At 29.9% G+C, this 19,779-nt stretch overlaps 2 protein-coding genes and 1 pseudogene across 5 annotated transcripts; 2 read left to right on the top strand and 1 right to left on the bottom strand.

Annotated features, from left to right (window-relative positions):
* The first annotated feature begins 1,461 nt into the window (after nt 1-1,461).
* Nucleotides 1,462-4,542, top strand: LOC111281402 (MAR-binding filament-like protein 1-1). Of its 3 annotated transcripts, XM_089757155.1 has the most exons (5): nt 1,489-1,517; nt 1,601-1,755; nt 1,960-2,042; nt 2,157-2,294; nt 2,704-4,542. In XM_089757155.1, exons 2-5 carry the CDS (start codon nt 1,644-1,646, stop codon nt 4,411-4,413), a joined length of 2,043 nt encoding a protein of 680 aa, XP_089613281.1. In that variant the 5' UTR covers nt 1,489-1,517; nt 1,601-1,643; the 3' UTR covers nt 4,414-4,542. The 3 variants fall into 3 exon arrangements, with proteins under 3 accessions (XP_022724886.2, XP_022724884.2, XP_089613281.1); XM_022869151.2 differs by having other exon boundaries at nt 1,462-1,695; XM_022869149.2 differs by having other exon boundaries at nt 1,462-1,755.
* A 919-nt stretch (nt 4,543-5,461) lies between these two features.
* On the top strand, nt 5,462-8,875 carry LOC111280608 (uncharacterized; annotated as a pseudogene). The gene is made up of 4 exons (XR_016335052.1): nt 5,462-5,488; nt 5,721-5,989; nt 6,778-7,004; nt 7,964-8,875. The product of XR_016335052.1 is annotated as an uncharacterized LOC111280608 (transcript).
* A 3,761-nt stretch (nt 8,876-12,636) lies between these two features.
* Nucleotides 12,637-16,969, bottom strand: LOC111281404 (putative sulfate transporter 3.4). The gene is made up of 13 exons (XM_022869152.2): nt 16,534-16,969; nt 15,966-16,014; nt 15,659-15,866; nt 15,167-15,338; nt 14,994-15,059; nt 14,634-14,747; nt 14,420-14,536; nt 14,117-14,243; nt 13,736-14,022; nt 13,404-13,594; nt 13,204-13,289; nt 13,012-13,088; nt 12,637-12,921 (listed from the first exon to the last, which is right to left on the bottom strand). The coding sequence occupies exons 1-13, from the start codon at nt 16,888-16,890 to the stop codon at nt 12,778-12,780; spliced, it is 1,995 nt and encodes a 664-aa protein (XP_022724887.2). The 5' UTR covers nt 16,891-16,969; the 3' UTR covers nt 12,637-12,777.
* Between the last annotated feature and the right edge of the window lie 2,810 nt (nt 16,970-19,779).

The following is a 19,779-nucleotide window of genomic DNA, read 5'->3' as shown; positions in this document are numbered from 1 at the left end:
ATCTATTTAATTATAAATCTATTATACCAATAGTTTTTTTTTTTAATACAAAAGATATCATTTTATTATGCCAACACTCTATTTTTTTATACAAAAGATATAGTAGGTTGGACGTATGAGAAAAAATTGTAAGTGTTAAAATTTAAATATTAAATTTGTTGATTGTTAATTTTTAAAAATGATTCTATAAATTAATTGAATTAAATTTCATATATATATATTTAATTCAATAGTTAAAATATGTACTTTTTTCACTCAAAAAATCAATTTGATTCAATTTTTAAAAATATTTATCGATTCTAATTATAGTTGTTTTTGGATCATTTAATGTCATTTTTAGTTAAATTTGTTATTTGGTTACTTACTTAAAGGGAGATTGATTTTCTAATTATGCACGTGCTTATATCATTGAGTTAGATAACTAATAATGCAAGCAATGTGAGTCTCCTTAATAATTTATCTCATCAGTGATGTATGTATTTACTTTTAAATTGTACTTATTTTTTAAAAAAACTTTTAATGCTAAAATGATTAAAAAAAAAGGCCTTTTGATTTTTATTATTTTATTTAAATAAAATTTTATATTTTTTACATTGAAATAAATTTTTAACTTTTATTTTGTAATCAAATATGCTCTTAACTTTTAATTTATATCTAAATAAATTTTTAATTTTTAATTTGTATTTAAATAAACCAAAAGACTTTTATTTAAAATAAAAACTTACTTGAATATAAATCAAAAGATAAATGCTTATTTAGATACAATAAAAATATAAAAAAATTATTTAAATAAAGTAATAAATTTTAAACACTCTTTTAATATTTTAGCTAACTTTTAATTATGTAAATTTTTTCTTATTTTCTTTTTTACAGATTGTATGGGTTGGTACTTAAAATTTAAATTTATTGAATATTATATTTTAAAGATAATTGTATGAATTAATTAAAATAAAATTTAAATTTTATTGCAAATCTAATAGAGATAAAAAATTAGGAGAGTTATATTTGATTCGAGTCAACTATACTAGGAAAATACACAAAAGTCCATAACAAGGTCAAATAGAAGAAAAACATTTTTTGGTCAACTAGGGGTTTCCCGCTAATTATCACAACCAAGAGGGGCATTTTTGTCTTTCCGAAAGCTTTCACTGACAAAAGACAAACAACCGGAAGTTAGAGCGAAGTCGGAGGAAGTTTCTTCTCTTCCTCAGTCTGCTTAGTGGCGTTTGGATTTTACCACATTTTTTGTGTAATACGGTTAAGTTTATGTTATCTATTTTTAGTTAAATTTAAATATTAATTTTAATAAAATTAAATTAACAAAAAATTTTTATTAAAATTTTTTTTAATCGTAATTATAATAATTCTTATAAAATTTCAATTATAATAAATTTTATTATTATTTTTAATATTGTTCAACCAATCTTACCGTACAAATGGTGTATTAAATATCTCTCAGACTCAAAAAGATCAATTTAAAAAAAAAAAAAGAAGAAATAGAAATGGTTTTCGTGATGGTGAGCTCCTGCTATTTGCAAACTCCCATTTCCAACTCTCAATTACCGTCTTCTTCTTCTCAATCCGTTATCTTTAACTTCAGAAATGCAGAAACCAAGAGAAGAAAGAGAAGCATCAGGCCTCCAATGGCTTCTCTTACCCATGAAAACAGCAAGAGGAGGACGGTTCTTTTTGTGGGTATTTCCATTCTTCCTTTCTTGCAACTCAGAGCCAAAGCTCTTGAGGGCTCCACCTTAAGTAAAGCCCTATTTTTAAATTTCTTTTTCTTTCAATATTTGATCTTTTTAATCAAATTATTGAATTTATTGTAATGGGTTATCTCTAATTTTTGTCGTAGAATTGTACAGTCAATGCCTTATGGGACATTGATGTATAGAACTTGTATATATCGACATTGTTTTAGTTGGTTTCATTTTCTGTTCTGTGTTCATCTTATTTCAGAAGAAACTGAGTTAAACAAACTAGAGGAAAACCAGATAGCAGAAAGCGGGCTAAACAAACCAGAGGAAAACCAAAAGATAGAGGTCTGAATTTCTCATATATGATCCCATCCAGTCTATTTGCTTTCATTATGTTTACTTATTGATTTTATGACTTTATGTTTCAAAATTTCTTAATGGGGTAGCTTGCATGGACAGGAAGCACGGGGAGATTCACCATCTAATCCCTTTCTATCTCTCCTGAATGGTCTTGGAGTTTTTGGTGCTGGTGTGCTTGGTGCACTCTATGCTTTCGTTCGGAAGGAGATGAAAGCAACTGATGAGACCCTAGAATTGGTAGCTCATCACTTACCTTCAAAGTCAAATTTTGTTGTACAATCTCTCATTGTTTATAGATGGCTTTGAGCATTCAAGAAGAATTAAAGAACTTATGGATAGAACACAAATAAGGAAAAGTCAATTCCCTCCCTTTGGATACACAGAGTCAGATGCTTTTCAACAATACCATTGTCTCTCCCACTTCTCAACCCCCCTTTCCCCCTCCCCATTCCATTACCTTCTATCAATTAATCTCTTTCCAATAGAGAAAGGAAAAAAAATGAAATAACAGAGATTAAAGAATATTTTTGGTGTTTTCTCCTTAATATACTGTTTGTAGTTCTAAATTATTTATTCAATTTCCATTACAGAATACCCTTGTTTTGGATTTGTATACAATTAATCTTTCACTGATTGCAACATGCAGATGAAGATCAAATTGCAAGGAAAGGAAGCTGAATTTTTTAAGATGGAGAAAGATTTTGAATCAAAGCTGCTAAATGAACGGGAAGAACGAACCAAGCAACTCAAAGAGGGAAAGGAAGAACAGCTGTCTTTATTGGACCAACTAAATTCAGCTAACACCACAATCAAAGGCCTAGGGCAGGAAGTGAAAAATGAGAAGAAGTTAATTGAGAAGCTTAAAGTTCAAATAGACAGTCTTCAAAGCAACCTCTCAAAGGATGGGGAAGAGAAAATATCTCTTGAACAAAAACTGAAGGAAAAGCTTGAATCAGTTGATGTCCTACAAGAAAAAATTAACTTGTTCAGTTCTGAACTAAGCGATAAGGAAGGTGACATTCAAAAGCTCAGCTCTTCCCTTGTTGAAAAAGAATCAGATTTCAAGAACTTGAACACTACCTACAAGCAAACTAAGGAAGAACTTGGGAAAGCACATTTGGAGATTGAAGGATTGAAAGAAGAATTACTGAGAAATCAAAGTGAACTTGAATCCAAGAATTCTGCAGTGGATGAATTAAATGCTAGGATAAGTTCTCTAATGGTTGAAAGAGATAATTCTAAGGAGGAATTTGGTGCTCTTCAGAAGGATTACAATGATCTGAAATTGTCTTCTGAAAATAACTCAGCGGCAGATGCTAAGCTTTTGGGGGAAAGAGAAAAGGAAATTCACCTTCTAAAAGAAAAACTTGAGCTCGCTCTAAATGATGTAAGTGAAAATAAAGCAATTATTGTTGATTTGCACAAGGAAAGGGAACACCTGAAGAGAGCACTGGAGGTGGAAGTGCAGAATGTAAAGAACCTAAAAGAAGAACTTCAACTTGCTGAGAAAACTCTTTTGAAGCCCAGAAGTGGGGTTTCTGATCTGTCCAATCAACTAAAGCAATCAATAAATCATTGTAAAGAGCTTGAGTCTGAGGTTTCTAGGGTTAGGGCTGAGTTTGATGAAGCAAACCGAAAACTGCATGATAGCCTTGATGAGGCAAAACAAAGCGGTGAAGTTCTAGCCAGTGAGCTCACAACTGCAAAGGAGCTTCTGAAGAAAACAAGGGAGGAGCTGCAGATTTCTTCTCATGAGCTGACTTCTATGACAGAAAATCGTGATAGCCTTCAGATGGAATTGCTAGATGTCTATAAAAAGACAGAAAGCACAGCCAATGATTTGAAAGAAGAGAAAAACATTGTTTCTTCTTTAAACAAAGAGCTACAGGTTTTGGAGAAGCGTATTGCTAAGGACAAGGAAGCAAGAAAATCACTTGAAACAGCCCTGGAAGAGGCTACTAAGTCACTTGATGAGACGAACCGCAATATATTGAAACTTTCTAGAGATCTTGAAAGGGCTAATGCTAAAATATATAGTCTTGAGGATGAGAAAATGCTGCTCTATAAAACACTTACAGAGCAGAAGAATGCATCTAAAGAAGCCCAAGAAAACATGGAAGATGCTCATAGCCTTGTCATGGCACTTGGCAAGGAAAGGGAGAGTTTAGAAAAGCGAGTGAAGAAACTTGAGGAAGAATTGGGATCTGCTAAAGGTGAAATATTACGGTTGAGAAGTCAAATGACTTCATTCAAAGTTCCTGTAAATGATCAGCATCAACAGAATGGTGAAACTGAAGCAAAAGTCACTATCAGTGCAAGGAAAACTAGCAGAAGGAGAAAAGGTAGCTCACAGTGAGGCTGTGAACCATCCTGAGTTCTAATACTCTTCTGCTAAATTTCATTGTCGCTTTTTGCAATACCCTTGTATTACTGTATAAATCTGACACCGAGATATTCAAATTAAGGAATTTACTTGTGCATGTAAGGATCCGTGTTTTTCTTCATATTGGTGAAATACTAACACAGGTTCTGAAGTTTTCAACCTTTGCATGTTCATTGGGAATTAAGGTGCAGTCTGTTCTGCATTTCATTGCTTGGATGGAAAACACTCTGTAGTCTGTACCCTCCTTAAGAATGCATCTCTCGGGGTAAAAGATGCTGAAGAGAACAATTCGACTAACAGCAGAAAAACAACATAGCTTTTTTCGACTCCGAATCAATCTTAGTAAAGATATAGTTTCAGTCATAGGCCCGTTGAGTAAGCCTCGTCAACTCTGCATCTCTCTGGAAAAGCCATGAGTTTGCCATTTTGAAGTTATATTTGAAAAGGATGCAATCCATTTGGTGGAAATTGGAAGCCCAAGAGTTTTACTTTCCATGACCATTTGGCTTTCTCTGGAATTAGTCAGCTAACAAATCGGTTTCAGCATTAAGTAAATCACTGAACAGAAAGGGATAATTAAACATTATACTTACTTAATGTTTCGACAACAGTAGGAGTCAAACTCACGACCTTTTGATCCGAAGTGAAACGCGCTAATCCTCTCCAAAGAAAGTTCCAGCGGAGATTGGAGCCCAGCAGAAGTTTATTATTCTTTAATAAGAACAAAGGTTTTGAAAAAACAAAATTTGCAGAATTTGTTCAGGTAAAATAAGGCTACCAAACCTCTCGCTTTTATCGATCTCGATGGCTAGTTTTCAATCTTCGCCTATTTTGATTTTCTTTTCTTTTTTGAATCAAAATCTCAATTTTTTTCAAGTTAGCTGGAATTGAGAAATCTGGAATTGAGAAATCTTTCTGTTTTTGTTTGCTTGTTTCTGTTATTAATAAGCAGCTGGTTTTCATTCTCAGATTCCCTCCAAAAAAGGTCTTCCTGATTCTGTTTTGTTTATCTCAGGACTCAATGATTTATCAGATCCGAGTTCGCCAAGTCTCAATTTTGGGTACACTAAAAATTGAACATCAAAGTCCATTTTGGCATTGAAGTTTCATTCTTAAAAAACTGGGGTTTCCTTTAACTTCGAAAAACTCAAGCTTTGATCCTTTTAATTTTCTGAGAAATTCAAGGGAACTACTTTTGTTAAGGATCTGACCCTTGGGTATAACGGAAATTTAGTATCCTTTCAAGGAATAAGTATGGAAATTCTTTTGGGGGGTTTTAGCTGATCTGGGGATATTCGGAATTTGAAGGGGCTATTTCAGTTATAGTCATTCTCTACGGTGCGGTGGTATGGGACCCTTGCCTTATTGTAGCCCAAATTGTGTACCTTCAATGTTTATACTACCTTACTCTTGGAGTCTTCGTTTCCTTTCTTGTCGGCACTCGCGTTTATCGTGTGAGTTTGGTTTTCTTTGACTTTGCTACTGTTACTACCTCTACCGTTACCAGCTGGTGTGTCATTGCTTCATTTCTGCTCAGCTCTATTGCAGGGTGAGCATATAATTCCCATCTTGGTTTTTTAACTATGCTTCATTTATATGTTTATCTGTGTCTGCTAGCGTGAACTTTTGAATGCATTTATAGAAGAAATTGTTGGTTTCTATCTACTGGTTTTTAGATGTTTTAGTTGCTAGAATGTGCTTGAATATGAATAATTTATTTAGTCAAAACTCAGTATGTTTCCTGCTGTTACCTTACCAACGTTCCTTTTGCTGTGTACCTCATCCTTGTGACACCTTTTGACTGTTGATGATTAAACTACAAAATCCCAATTTCTCTTGTTTCATCCTTGATTATATGTTGTAGGATTGGCTTGGATCAATGTACAGATTACATTGTACAGTCGTGATGTTTGGCTTGTTCTATTTGTTCTATGATATGTATACTTTTTCTGATACTAAATTAAGATTTAGAAAGCTTTGCACATGAATTTTGAAATTGAAACGTAAGAACATTGAATCTTGAACTTTTTTTAGGACACTAGTAGCTAAACTTGAAAGTTATTTACCTGCCTGCCCAATTCATTGCATCTGTTATTCTTGCTGATTCAGTTGGTGTTCTATATGAGCAAAGGTTTGTTTAATTGTGAATTAATGGCCAGAACATGATATTGCTTCTGTGAAGATATTGCCTAGTTTTAAACTAAACGGTAGTTTATATGTTCTTGTGCAGAAAAAAATTAAGTAAGATGTACTAAGAATTTTAAAGATAATAATAGTATTAAGCATTTTGTAAACTTAGCTAATTTTAACTTTTTTTTTTTGTTTGGATTTATGCAGGGCTGTGTACATGCTTTATTTGATTGAAAGGGCAAAAAAGTGCTTAGATTTTTCAGCCACCCTATATATTATCCATCTTTTTATATGCATCATATATGGAGGTTGGCCTTCCTCAATAACATGGTGGGTTGTGAATGGTACTGGAGTTGCAGTGATGGCTTTTCTAGGTGAACATCTATGCATTAAACGGGAACTGAGAGAGATTCCCTTAGCACGATACTGATCGAGTAAGAAATAATTCCTCTATGTGCTAAAGTGACTTAAGAAAATTGTAATGTGAAATAAATAATTTTTTCTTTATTATTCTGTTGTCTGTCTTTTCTTTTGGGACTTTGGTTCCAGTAGAATTGTCAATGCTGGCTTTCCAACTTATTCTTTCTTGAATTTGTGGGATTGCTATTTATTGTCCTGCCCTTCATAAGATATTCTGTTTGATGGTTGGTATGCACAATAAATTGTGCATTTTACTTGTTTTTCTTATGCTCAACGGGAGTATGATGATTTTCAACATCAACTTCATCAATGGATTGGTGCTAATTTATGTCATTTGTCTTTTTGGACGTTGGTTGTCTGGTGCAGCAGTAGTCTCTTGTTCTGCCAGTCATTTCCTTCTTGAGTGGGCTGTTTAGGCTTGCAGCACTAGTTTCTTCCATAAGCATTCTTTTCCTTCTATACAATGTTTGTTTTAGGGGACATGTTAATTTTGTGGATTTAGAATATCTTATATATATATATAATTTCTGAACCATATATCTTTGAATTTCGGTTGAGATGATTTAGTTTTATAGCTTGTAACTTCTTAAAAGTGTTTGAGAACATGCATATTAGGTTGAGAAATTTTTTGTTGGTTTGTATCAGTGAAATTCTTGGTGGCATTTCCAGAAAAGAATTTCCCTTTTAATGCTTAACCCCTAATTGTTAAAAGAACATCCAGTTCTCATGTTAGTTAAATAAGAAAAAAAAAAAAAGCTAATGAACTATGTAAAGTTAAAACAGAAATTGTTCAAATAATTACCTTCTTTAGTTATTGACCCAAGAACTAGTTTTCTTGGTTGAACTTTAATATGCCACAATGTTTATATTCTTGATACCTTTTCAGTTTACAATTCTTATTTTTTTCAAATATCATAGTGTTGGCTGAAATTTGAAACTATTTCACGCTGATGTTTGACTGACAAAATATCAGGTCTGAAGAAATTTCTTGTGGCATTAAAATTCTTTGTTTTTGCTATGGAGGAGCTGAAGGATATAATTCTTTAGATTCCAAATCCAATCCGCAATGAGAAAGAGCTAGCTTAAGTTATTGAATCTATTTTTAGTTGCTTCTTGAGATAATTGAGAAGTGCTTCTGAAGATGATAGAGAGCAAGCATAAAAGTTTGGGATAGTGGTGCTTAAGTGATATGAAGCTGGAGCGCATATGGCTAGGTACGCATTTGTGTGAGGGGATCTAAATGTACAACTATAGGTGGCTTTGAGAAAGATGATACACTGCTTCTGATACTGTTTTCTGATTTTATCTGAATATACACTGCTTCTGATACTGTTTTCTGATTTTATCTGAATAGTTGATTAGTTTTTCATTCTTTAATACAGTTGTTTGGTTGAGTTTTTAGGTCTGCATATGATTTGAGAACTTTTGAGTCTATACTATTGGCTGCTGAGTTATCTGATTTGGTGTGTTTTCCCCCCATGTGGATGAATGTAAGCTTGAGATAGTCTCAAGTTTTGTGTATGACTTTAACTGATTTGCGGGCAACATCAGCTTGACCATTGAACATTTATCTCCTGGTCCTTCATTAGAGAAACTCATCTTGATAACAGTTCAGAGAAGTGTGATGAAAGGGTTCAAGAGGAGTGAGGGCAACCCTTACCTCTTTGCACATTCCCGAGCCCATTGGCACAATCAGGTGAATTAAAAGAATTAAATTGGTAGACAATAGGCCTTTTAAGCTTTAATGAGCTGGGTTGTGGAGCCTTCTGTTTATAGTTATTACTATCTATTTTTCTGGTTTAAAGCATTTCCCACAAATGTTGAGTATCAGTGATATCATATGATTTGCAAATTTGGTTTTTTTTTTTTTTTTTTGTTGCTAAAATTGAAATACTCAGAAGTTGATGTGGAAGTAATTTCTTGAGTTGGCATGTTTTCTTAGTTTAATTTGTTTCACTGGCTTGGCAATGTCATGGTGAAAACTCATAAAATATTACCCTCATTTGCAACTAAAGGATAAAGGAACTTGTCAAATTAGACGGCCAAATTATTTGGTTGTTTTATTTTAAGTTAATGTCATGAATGATCCTTAAATTATAATAAAATATTTAACTTGAATTATAAAAGTTTTTACTGTGGTACATAAATCATAAATCTGTTAACTAAAGTAATAGTATTCATATTTATCGTAATCAATTTCAAATGATAACGGTCAAATTATGTAATTAGTTTTTGTATTTACGTGAAATTTATATTTTAGTTCTTATGCAACAATTTACAAAAATTAGATTCTTGTACTAATTTAATTTGATAAGATAATGTTACTTGATCTTCACTAAATTAGTTAATATGGTCGTTGACAATGTGACATTGACTTATTGATGTTGCATTTGGGATTGATGAAATCAATTATTAAATTATGCAAATGGTTTCTATATTAATACAAATTTGAAATTTAGTCTTTGTATTCATACAAACTATTTTAGTTACTTTAATATATTAGTTTTTATTGTCTATAATTAATTATTAATAATATCATATTAATAATATTATTATTATCATTTATATTAATCAATTATAATATTAATAATTTAAATTAATATATGAAAGTGAATATTATTTTAATTAGTATAAATATATCATATAATAAAATTTATAATGAATCTAAAATAAATCATGAATGAAATGATCATTCTATCCAATCAAATAAAATAAAAGATTCAAACTTAAATTCTTATAAAGGGTGAGTTTCTATCTATTTGAAAAACAAATTTTGAATCATAACAAAATAAGAAGAAATGATTTATTTGATAAATCAAAACATTAAAATCGTGTATCATAATGAAAAGTTTCAATTTTTTGAATCTTTACAAAAAAAAAACTTATTTAAATAATTATGTTAAATTAAATAATAAGATTAATTTTAAAACTAATACACATTTAGTTTAGTAAATTACTTTAATTTATTAACAATCTTAAACCTATATTTGATTATAAAAAAATTCATTTAAATATGATTTAATTTAAAAGAGCAAAACATTGTTTTATGGATAATTTTACCATTATAAGATGCAATTATAATTCTAATTCATTAGATAAATTAATAAAAAATAATAGTTTTATTAATTAGATAATGATAGATTTATATCATATATTGATAAATTAATGATAGATTTTTAATAGATTGGTTTAAGATTTTTTTTCATATGACCATAATATACTACAATTGTGGCAAAAAACTATGACAAAATTAATAGCAGATTTATATTTTATGATAGAATATAACAAGAAATAACAACAAAACTAGTAATAGTATTTCACATGAGTGACAAAAATTGTAACAAATTTAGTGCCAATATATGAAAATTGTGAATAAATATTGTAATAAAATTTTCAATATTGCGATAGAATATTATGTGAAAATATTGTAACAATTTTTAAAATTTAATGTTTTAAAAAATTAGAAAATTTGTAAAAATTGAAAATATTTTTTGTATTAAAGGAATTAAACTTCAAATTTCATGCAAGTACAATAATTAAACTTCAAATTTTATATGAGTACAAGGACTATTTGCATAATTTAATAATTTTATCAATTCTAATTACTACATTTTCAAGTCAATACTACATCGTTAAAGTCAATACCATATCAGTATATTCAATGACCGCATTAGTTAATTTAATGTAGATCAAATAATACTATTATCAATTAAATTAACATTATTAAATTATACTAGTATAAGGATATAATTTTTACAAATTATTATATAGGGACTAAAGTTTAAATTTTATATAAGTACAATCAGTTACTACATAGTTTGACCAAGGATAACACTTGATGGATAAATAATTTTTCAAATATCATATTAGTTAAAAATTTCATAATTTATATATCACATTAAATATTTTACTATAATTTAGTGATCATTCATTACGTTAACTCAATTTTTGGATTATGACTTGTGTCATTTTGCTAGCTTCCATTAGTATCTCAAACTTGAAATCCATGTTGATTTTGTCATGTCTTGCGACTTAAGATAACGACAACTTTGTGATTTTTGCAAGGATTAAATATAAAAATAACTTTAAAATTATATTTTTTTTATCAATTTAATATAAAAAAATTGTCAAATTAATACTTTAATTTTCATTCCATTATCATGTCAATATCTTAAACTAATGTCGTTATTTTTTAATGCTAACATGATATAAATATCAAATAAGATATTGATATGTGTAAAAAAATCCAACCAGTGCTACAACATCAATGTTACATTAATATTAAAAAAAAAATTAAAAATTTTTTTTTAAAATTCTAAAAAATTTTAAAACTTTTTAAAAATTATAAAAAAATATGAAATATTTTTAAAAATTATAAAAATTATGATAATTTAAAAATTAAAAAATCTAAAAATTTTAATAAAATATAAAAAATTCAAAAAAATGAAAATTTTAATAAAAAATATGTTTTTTAAATTAAAAAAATACAAAAACTTAAAAAACTGAAAATTAAAAAATAAAAATTTTGAAAATAATCAAAAAAATTAGAAAAATATAAAAATTTTTGAAAAAATTTGAAAATTTGAAAAAGAATTCTAAAAATTCTTAAAAAATTTTGAAAAATTAAATAATTTCAAAAATTTGAAATATTTTTAAAAATTTAAAAAAATCTAAAAAATTAAAAATTAAAAAAACTTAAAATTTTCATAAAAAACCAAAAAAATTCAATTTTTTTTTCAAAACTAAAAATTTTTTAAAAAAAATTAAAATTGTAAAATTAAAGAAAATGAAAATTTTCAAAAATTTTAAAATTTTTTTTACAATTTTTAGATATTTTTATTTAAAATTTTTATAGTTTTTGTGATTTTTTTTGAATTTTAACAAAATTTTATTTTTATTAAAATTTTCATTTTTCTTGAGTTTTTCATCAATTTTTTTTGAATTTTTTGGATTTTTTTATCAAAGTTTTGAGATTTTTTTAATTTCTTAAGCTTCTTGAATTTTTTATTTTTAAAAAATATTTTAGTTTCTAAGTTTTTTTTTATAATTTTTTAAAAATATTTTAGATTTAAAAAAATTTAGAATTTTTTTAGAAATTGTTTAGGATTTTTTAGATTTGTTTTTGAATTTTTTTAAAATTTTCTTTTAATGTAGACGTGATATCAAAGATATAGTGTTGACTGAACTTTTTTGACATATGTTAACATTTTGTTGAATGTTAATGTTACGTTAATAAGTTAACTGACAGTGTTAATTTTAGATATTAAAGTGAATAACAGAATGAAAGTTGCAATATTAAACTGATAATTTTATTCATTTAAATATCAAATTGATAAAAAGTGTATAGTTTAGGGACCATTTTTATATTAACTCTTTTTGCAACTGCCTAAAATTTGATCCGGTGAAAATCCAAAATAAATTGGTTTAATTTCTTACATCCGTATGATATGAGAAGATAAATTTTGGAAAAACCAACAGACATCAACTTGGTTTGATGGAATGCAATAGGCTTCGAAACTCTTTTTTTTTTTAAAAAAAAAAACATAACTTTCATTTCTCCTTTAAACCAAAATATAAGCTTTAATTGCTTATACAAAGTAAGCCCTAACTTGCAAATAAATGAAAGGATTGCAAGTACTTAAATTTAAATTTTATATATGTTAAATGATACTTCTTTAAAGGTAGTTCATGAACCAATTATGCTAAGCATCGGATTCCTTCAATTGATTTGGGTCTCTAGCGAAATGAAAAAGTTGTCTAGCTGAGTTCTCTACAACAATGTCATTGTCATGGCTGAGGCTTCCATGAAACTGAGATGTCTCCCACGGCTTCCCCAACTGTGAGATAGAATGAATTCATTCCAAAGGACTCCAAGATTTTGGAGTGATGCATCTTCTCCATCACACTTCCCACAGGATTTACCAACACATGCTACTTTGGAAAAATAAACTCTATCAGCCTTGGATTTAACCTCAAGCTTAAAATGAATGTGTGCTGAAACTCATTGGTGGCAATCATTACCTGGAGTGATCTTTTCTCCAGGATCTTTCTTAGTTCGCATGCCATGTCAATGCCACTAGTATCTATGGCTGTGACAGCTGAGAAAATTGTATTACTGTCAGCCAAATACAGTAGGAAATTCTTGGGAATAATACATATTATGTTTTCTTTTTCCTCTGAAAGGATGATCAAAGAGTGTTTGGAGTAACTTACCGGTCATGTCAATAATTATACATTTCAAAGTGCTTTCATGGTTTGCCTTAATCCATTCTTCCTCCTCTCGAATCCATCTTAATATCCTACAACAAAGAAATTCCTTCAGTCAGACAACCATTTCTCAAGAAGGTGCTGTGTCATAATTTTCTAGACTAATGAAACATTCCGTATTGAAATCTATTGCAAAGTTTATTGACCTTTCTTGTAGATAAGTTGAATTTGCAAAGTAGATTGGAGATTCAATGGCCAGTATAAGAAACGAAGGGACCCTTGAAGCTTCTCTGTATCGGTTGAAGCTTTGGTATATCGGTGTTCTTGGAATATTCCCCAAGACCACAGTGTTTGGCCTGGTGACATGCAAGCGAATCTTGAATACAGAAACTCCAACCTGCAATTTCAGGCCAAGCAATTAGATATCGACCAAAAAACTTGTCAAATTTCATTGCTTCAATTCTATGTCGATGCTTTTAACAGTACAATACTAGGAGAAGAGGAGATGAAAGCAATCACTAGGAAGTTAAATGCTTACTGCAATGGCAAGTCCCAGAGGAACAGAAACGAAAAGAACCCCGAAGAAGGAACAAACACAAGCCAAGAAATCTAGTTTGTCAACTTTCCACAATTTGTATGCGGCCTGATAATCGATAAGTCCTATTACTGCTGTTATGATGATGGCTGCTAAGATGACATTAGGGGTGTAGTAAAATAGCGGCATGAGAAACAGCAGTGTCACAAGCACAGCTGCAGCTAATACTACGTTAGAGATCGCTGTTTGTGCTCCAGCATTGTAATTTACTGCAGATCGAGAAAATGATCCTGAAAGACATGTTGAAAAAGAATAGTTTTAGATGCCTGAGTACCATCTCTTTTTCATGAAGTTTTACGAAGTCATTTCTGAAAGAGTCATCGCCTGTTGTGACATAACATGAAGTGCAAGAACCAGCCATGTTCATGAGACCAATAGCCATCATTTCTTTGTTTCCATCAACTTGGTAGTTCCTTAGAGAAGCAAATGTCCTTCCCACTGCAATCCCTTCCTACAGAACATTATGAAACAGTTGGACATTAGAAAGATTAAACTTGAATTCATATAGAAATTAGATACCAAGAATGAGGATGCAGTGCATTGCAAATCCATGGCGGTGTGGTAATAACAACGATTTTAGCTATCGAATAAGATATTGATGGCAATGTTGGTTCAGGAAAAGCTTACAGTGAGGGAGAGGATCCCAGTGACTATGCCAGTCTTGACAGCTAATGCCAGATATTGGCCATTAAAGTATAGCATGTTAGATGAAGGTGGATTAAAGCCCTTTTGCAAGTGGCCAATCTGTGAAAGAGAAAAAGGAAAGACACAACTTAGATTTGGGAGAACTTTTCAAAAGATCTTCTTTTACATAAAAGAAGAATATAATATCACTTCTTACAATTGAGATTCCATGAGCTTTTGATTTAATGCAGAACACACAAAGCGTTGAGAGAATCACTGATGCTAATGGAGCAGCTGCCGATACCCAGAAAAGCTTTGGTTTCTTCATGCTCTACATCAAAATTTTCAAACATCAAAATTTAAAGAACTAAAAAAGAATCTGCCAGAAAAGCTTTGGTTTCTTCATGCTCTACATCAAAATTTTCAAACATCAAAATTTAAAGAACTAAACAAGAATCTGCCAGAAAAGCTTTGGTTTCTTCATGCTCTACATCAAAATTTTCAAACATCAAAATTTAAAGAACTAAACAAGAATCTGCACAAATCACTTTCTTGTTATAATAGAGAAGATACTTACAATATGCCTTGCTGTCAACAGAAACAACAGGAAGGTAAATCCCGTTGCAATAGTTTGCCAGGACCACTGCAGATTAATTTAACCAATATTACCATTGGAACATTTTCTTGAAACATATTTTATAAAAATGAAGAGGAAAGTTTACATTGGTTTCCGTTGATGAAGCCACCTACCTCTTTTCTGTGGTCAAATACAGCGTTCATAACAGGAATGAATTGCATCTTGCCAGTGAAATGAACAATTCCAAGTAATCCCTTCAGCTGCTGTAATGACACAATGACTGCTGCACCAGCCATGAATCCAACAAGAGTTGCCTTGGACAGAAAATCAATTATGAAGCCTAAACTGTAAATCATAAACCAGAATCAATTAAAATACTAAAAGATAATGAATTGGCTTTTGTCCGTAGTCCAATATGTTCAGGAATTCTTCTGATTTTTCTGAAAATGATGAATAGAATTTAGGAAGCCCATGTTTTAAAAGGTGTTAAGACAGAATCAATATGCATATCAGACTTTGTTCCACTGTGAAGGGGGTCGTTTTCAGTAATCTTAAGGTTGTCACTATCAATAAATCCTCAAGGAAAATGAGCAAAACCGTATAAATTCTTCCACTTAACTATCTAACTTTATACATTTTGACTTTAGAACATCAAAAGAAGGTACCTTAACAGACCCAAAGATGCGTGAAATAAACCAGCAAAGAAAGTAGCAGTGAAGGCTAATTTAAGGTAGAGAATTGGCTCTTCAACAGGGGAAACACTTTCACTTAGCATTGTGCCCATGACTAAGGATGGAATGGACACTGGACCAACAGCAAGATGTCTAGAACTCCCAAGGAAAGAATAAACCAATGGGGGAACAAAGCTTGAATCTGCATGAAATGATGAAATATTGATACTAATAAAAGTTTATTTTATTTGCCTTTATCCATTATTGCATTCAAGTAAGTAGTTTTGGTTCTGATACTAACATAATCCAACAGTTGGTGACAAATTTGCAAGCTTTGCATAACTGATTCCCTGCAGTCCAACAAAACAAAATAGATTAGCATAAAAGAATAAGGATTTTTTTTTTCAAATGAAACAATTTTGTAAAAAAAATGAATATTAATTTGATCCATAACATGATTTATTTAATACAATGACCCAGTTAATATCATGTCTGATATCCAAAAATCTTTACCATGTGATATCAACCACAACAGGAAATTGAATTAAATTCACATGAGGATTGACTATTGAGAACAAAAATCATCTTTGGATATAAGTTCAGAACCAACACAATTTTTTATTTAGTATATGACAACAATAAAAACAAATTAATTTTGTTATTAAAAACTGACAACAAACAAAAATCCAGTTCACATAAGCCACACTTATTCACTGATAAACTTTTTAAAAATTGACCACTCTAATGATTCAAAAGTAAAATGGAATATGTTCAAAAACTTCTCCACTAATTTTCATTAGTTGACAAAATCAAAACCCATGAACAACCATGAGAGATAGATGCTATTGTGCTTCAGTGTTGATGATTACCTGTGGGATTGCAAGGCTAGAAATGGTAAGACCAGAGATGACATCAGACCTAAACAGACTGAGATTATACTCAGGACCCCACTGGAATATTGGGAACAAAAACTGAAGTCCCAAAACCAGTTTCTTACACCAAGTTTGCTTCTTGAATCCGTAGAGTGGATCATCAGGGAAAAATATCTCAGAGAACCTGTGTTTTAGCTTCTGGAAAGTGGTTTTCTTTGGTGGCGGGCATACATTGTGTATCTCCATTGGCTCTGGCGGTGGTATTGGTATCTCTGTTGAAACCTTCAGAATTGTTGTTTTCGTACTTCCAGTATGGCTAGAGAAATCTTCAACCCTGTTAGAATTTACACCCATTTTGTCCCTTTGTTTTAGCAAGTAGAAGAAAAAACCAAGTCTTTTTTTTGTGAACAACGAAGTTAAGCATGGCTTTGAATTTATAAAGAGAAAATGGAAGGGTATCTGTCAGATGGTAGTTATTGGGCAGTTGTTGCTATTTGTTTGAATGTGGCAAGTTTAGTCTTTTTGATCATTTGTGGTTTGCAAAAAGATTAATGCCATTGCCTAAAAAAAAAATTAATGTCATGATGCTTAATATACGGAAAAGATTCAGATCGAATTGTTTAGTTGAAACTTGAGAAGGTTTTAATTAAAATGGATTAAATTAAAATTAAAATTAATAAATTGAAAAGTTTAAATATGTAAATAAATGTGTAAAATTTGAAAAAAATTAAATAAATTTTGATATATTTTTTAGATAAATATTTTTAATAAAAAAATTTGACAAAATTTAAATACAGATTAAATTTGAATTATAAATTGTAGTTTTAATAATTTTTTTATTAAACTCTATAAATCTATCAATTTAAGTTATTTTATTAAATTATTATTAATTAAAAAAAAACTTGACATATTTCACCTAAAAATTTTATCTAAAATTTACGTTGTTAAAAATAAATAATGGGATAATTTGGTATTAAAGAACAGTAGCATATGAAATACTAGTATTTTTCATGGGCCCCAATCAGCAATTTGTGGATTTGTTTATGTAATTACAATATTTTAGGGAGATTGGGTGCTTTCTTTTCTCTTTTTTTTTTTTTTTTTTTTTTTATGGGGTTTATTTAATTTGATTTATTTGACTTGCTTTTGGGGTTTTATCCTGCAGCACAGTGAGGCCATAACACGGATGAGCCTTGGGGCAATCGTTTTTACAGAAGGTAAAAAAAAAAAAAAAAGCCAATTGTTAATTGATTGATAGTTTTTCTTTGCTGGATTGCTTGATAAGAAACTGTTATACTCAATAAATTTCACATCCATTTAAGGAAAGGTTAATGTAAAAATTACTTTCGTTTTTGTTTTTGATTGGCTTAATTGGCAAGTGATTTTCGTATGAGTCGGAGATTTTTAAATTAAAGTATATTTTTAGAATATTGTGATATACTTAATTGTTGAAAACTGTTTTTGAATTTGTTTAATTAATTAGTATTTAGTAGCCTATTAATTAAAATCATCTATGAACTAGTAACGTCCAAAAGAAAAGCTTTGTTAGGTGAAACTAAAACTCATGCTCGGGATGAGAGCATGTAGTACACACAATACTAAATATAATTTTATCATAAATTTAAGATTTAATTTAATTCATTTATATAATTATTTTTAAAAAAATTAATATCCAACAGATTTAACATTTAAATTTTAATAACAGTCTCGTAATTTTAAATTATATATATATTTTATAAAATATTACTTTATCACATATGTCTTAATAGCGTTTTATTGATTTGAAATTAGATGATTAATTTATAAATAAATAATATATAATTTACCTATTTAAGTAAGTTTGTTATTATATTAGTCATTTAATTATAAACATAATTTATTAAACAAACATTATTAACTTAATATTGAATCTAGTATTAAATTCTCTGTTTTTTTTTTTTTAATCATGATTTTTATGTATTGAAGAATTTGTAAAAACACTTGCTAAAAGAAATGTAAAGAAAGACATGTAACTTTCTAACTACCTTGCAAGAAGGAATATTGCTAGAAATCATCGTTGATCTTGACGTCAGGTATTTTTTAATGCCAATATTAAGGTGAATAAATGGCGAATAAAATATGTCAAAATTTCAATTTCGTCTTTCAAACAAGAGCAACACTAAACCGAGATAGTCCAATCGGTGGTAGAAAAAGATTTCCTTTGGTTTTCCTTGTCTAGTTTTGATTAAACCTTTACTCTACAAAGTTATTTGACTTTGTACTTCATTTCTTTTTGGTATGGTGTGTGAAGAGATTAAATCCTTTTTTTATTATTTCTTTTACTTGATTTTATGCAAGTGAGTTTTTGAGCAAGGCAAGACATGTGGCTTGAGGATATAAAAATATGCACGGGGACTGATATTTCCAGAATCATATATGTCGCCATGAACAGCAGCAAAAGGAAGTCTCAAAGAACCTACCTCTAAAAAAACCAACAATTGGTTATCGTGAAATAAGTCCTGAATTACCTATGGTATGCTTTTGACTATATATAGTGCTTTGCAAGGGAATGACTCGAGAAAAAAGTTTACAAACTGGTTGGTTTTGGTTCCAATTTGACCAAAGTTAAGACAGTCATATAGACCAAGCTGATTGTTTAGTGGTACTGAATATGAATGTATATTTTTTTTGGTTCATTGGGCATATGTCGTGTCACCTGTTCTTTATGTCCTCATCATTGCTGCAAATAATTAGTGGGAGGATAATGTTGCGCGGAACACATGACACACTAAAATAAAGCTGAGCCTCACATGGTGAAATGCAGAAGCTGAACTAAAGTCGGCGGAGAGCTGAGGAAGAATTGTTGATGATCATAATTGAGTCATTTGGATTCCACGCGCTAGGGTAATGTGAAAGCAACGAAGAAGACAACGTAATCTGTTCCTAATGCGGTCATAGAGGAGAGGAGGGATTTTGGTTGATGCAACCAAGGTATAAGGCTGAAATATATATAGCTACAGTTGACTTACATTGAAGGATGTATACGTAGCTGGTGGACCAAGCAAAGCATTTTTTTTTAAGCTTTAAGAGCTCTCGAAAGAATTTAAAGTTTTATAAGGGAAAATTGTGAAAATTTTTTATTAGAAATGAGTAAATAAAAACTAAAATTGCAAATCAAAATTGATAGATTAAAAGATCTCATCAAATATATCAAATGTATAAAATTTTGAAAAAGTTTTAATTAAATTTGATATATTTATTAAA

This window comes from Durio zibethinus, chromosome 28 (assembly GCF_047325235.1).
Source record: "Durio zibethinus cultivar Kanyao isolate XHJ-2024 chromosome 28, ASM4732523v1, whole genome shotgun sequence".
Taxonomy (NCBI): Eukaryota; Viridiplantae; Streptophyta; class Magnoliopsida; order Malvales; family Malvaceae; genus Durio; species Durio zibethinus.
The sequence above is the reverse complement of the archived record's forward strand: the minus strand, read 5'-3'. Positions and strand labels throughout refer to the sequence as shown.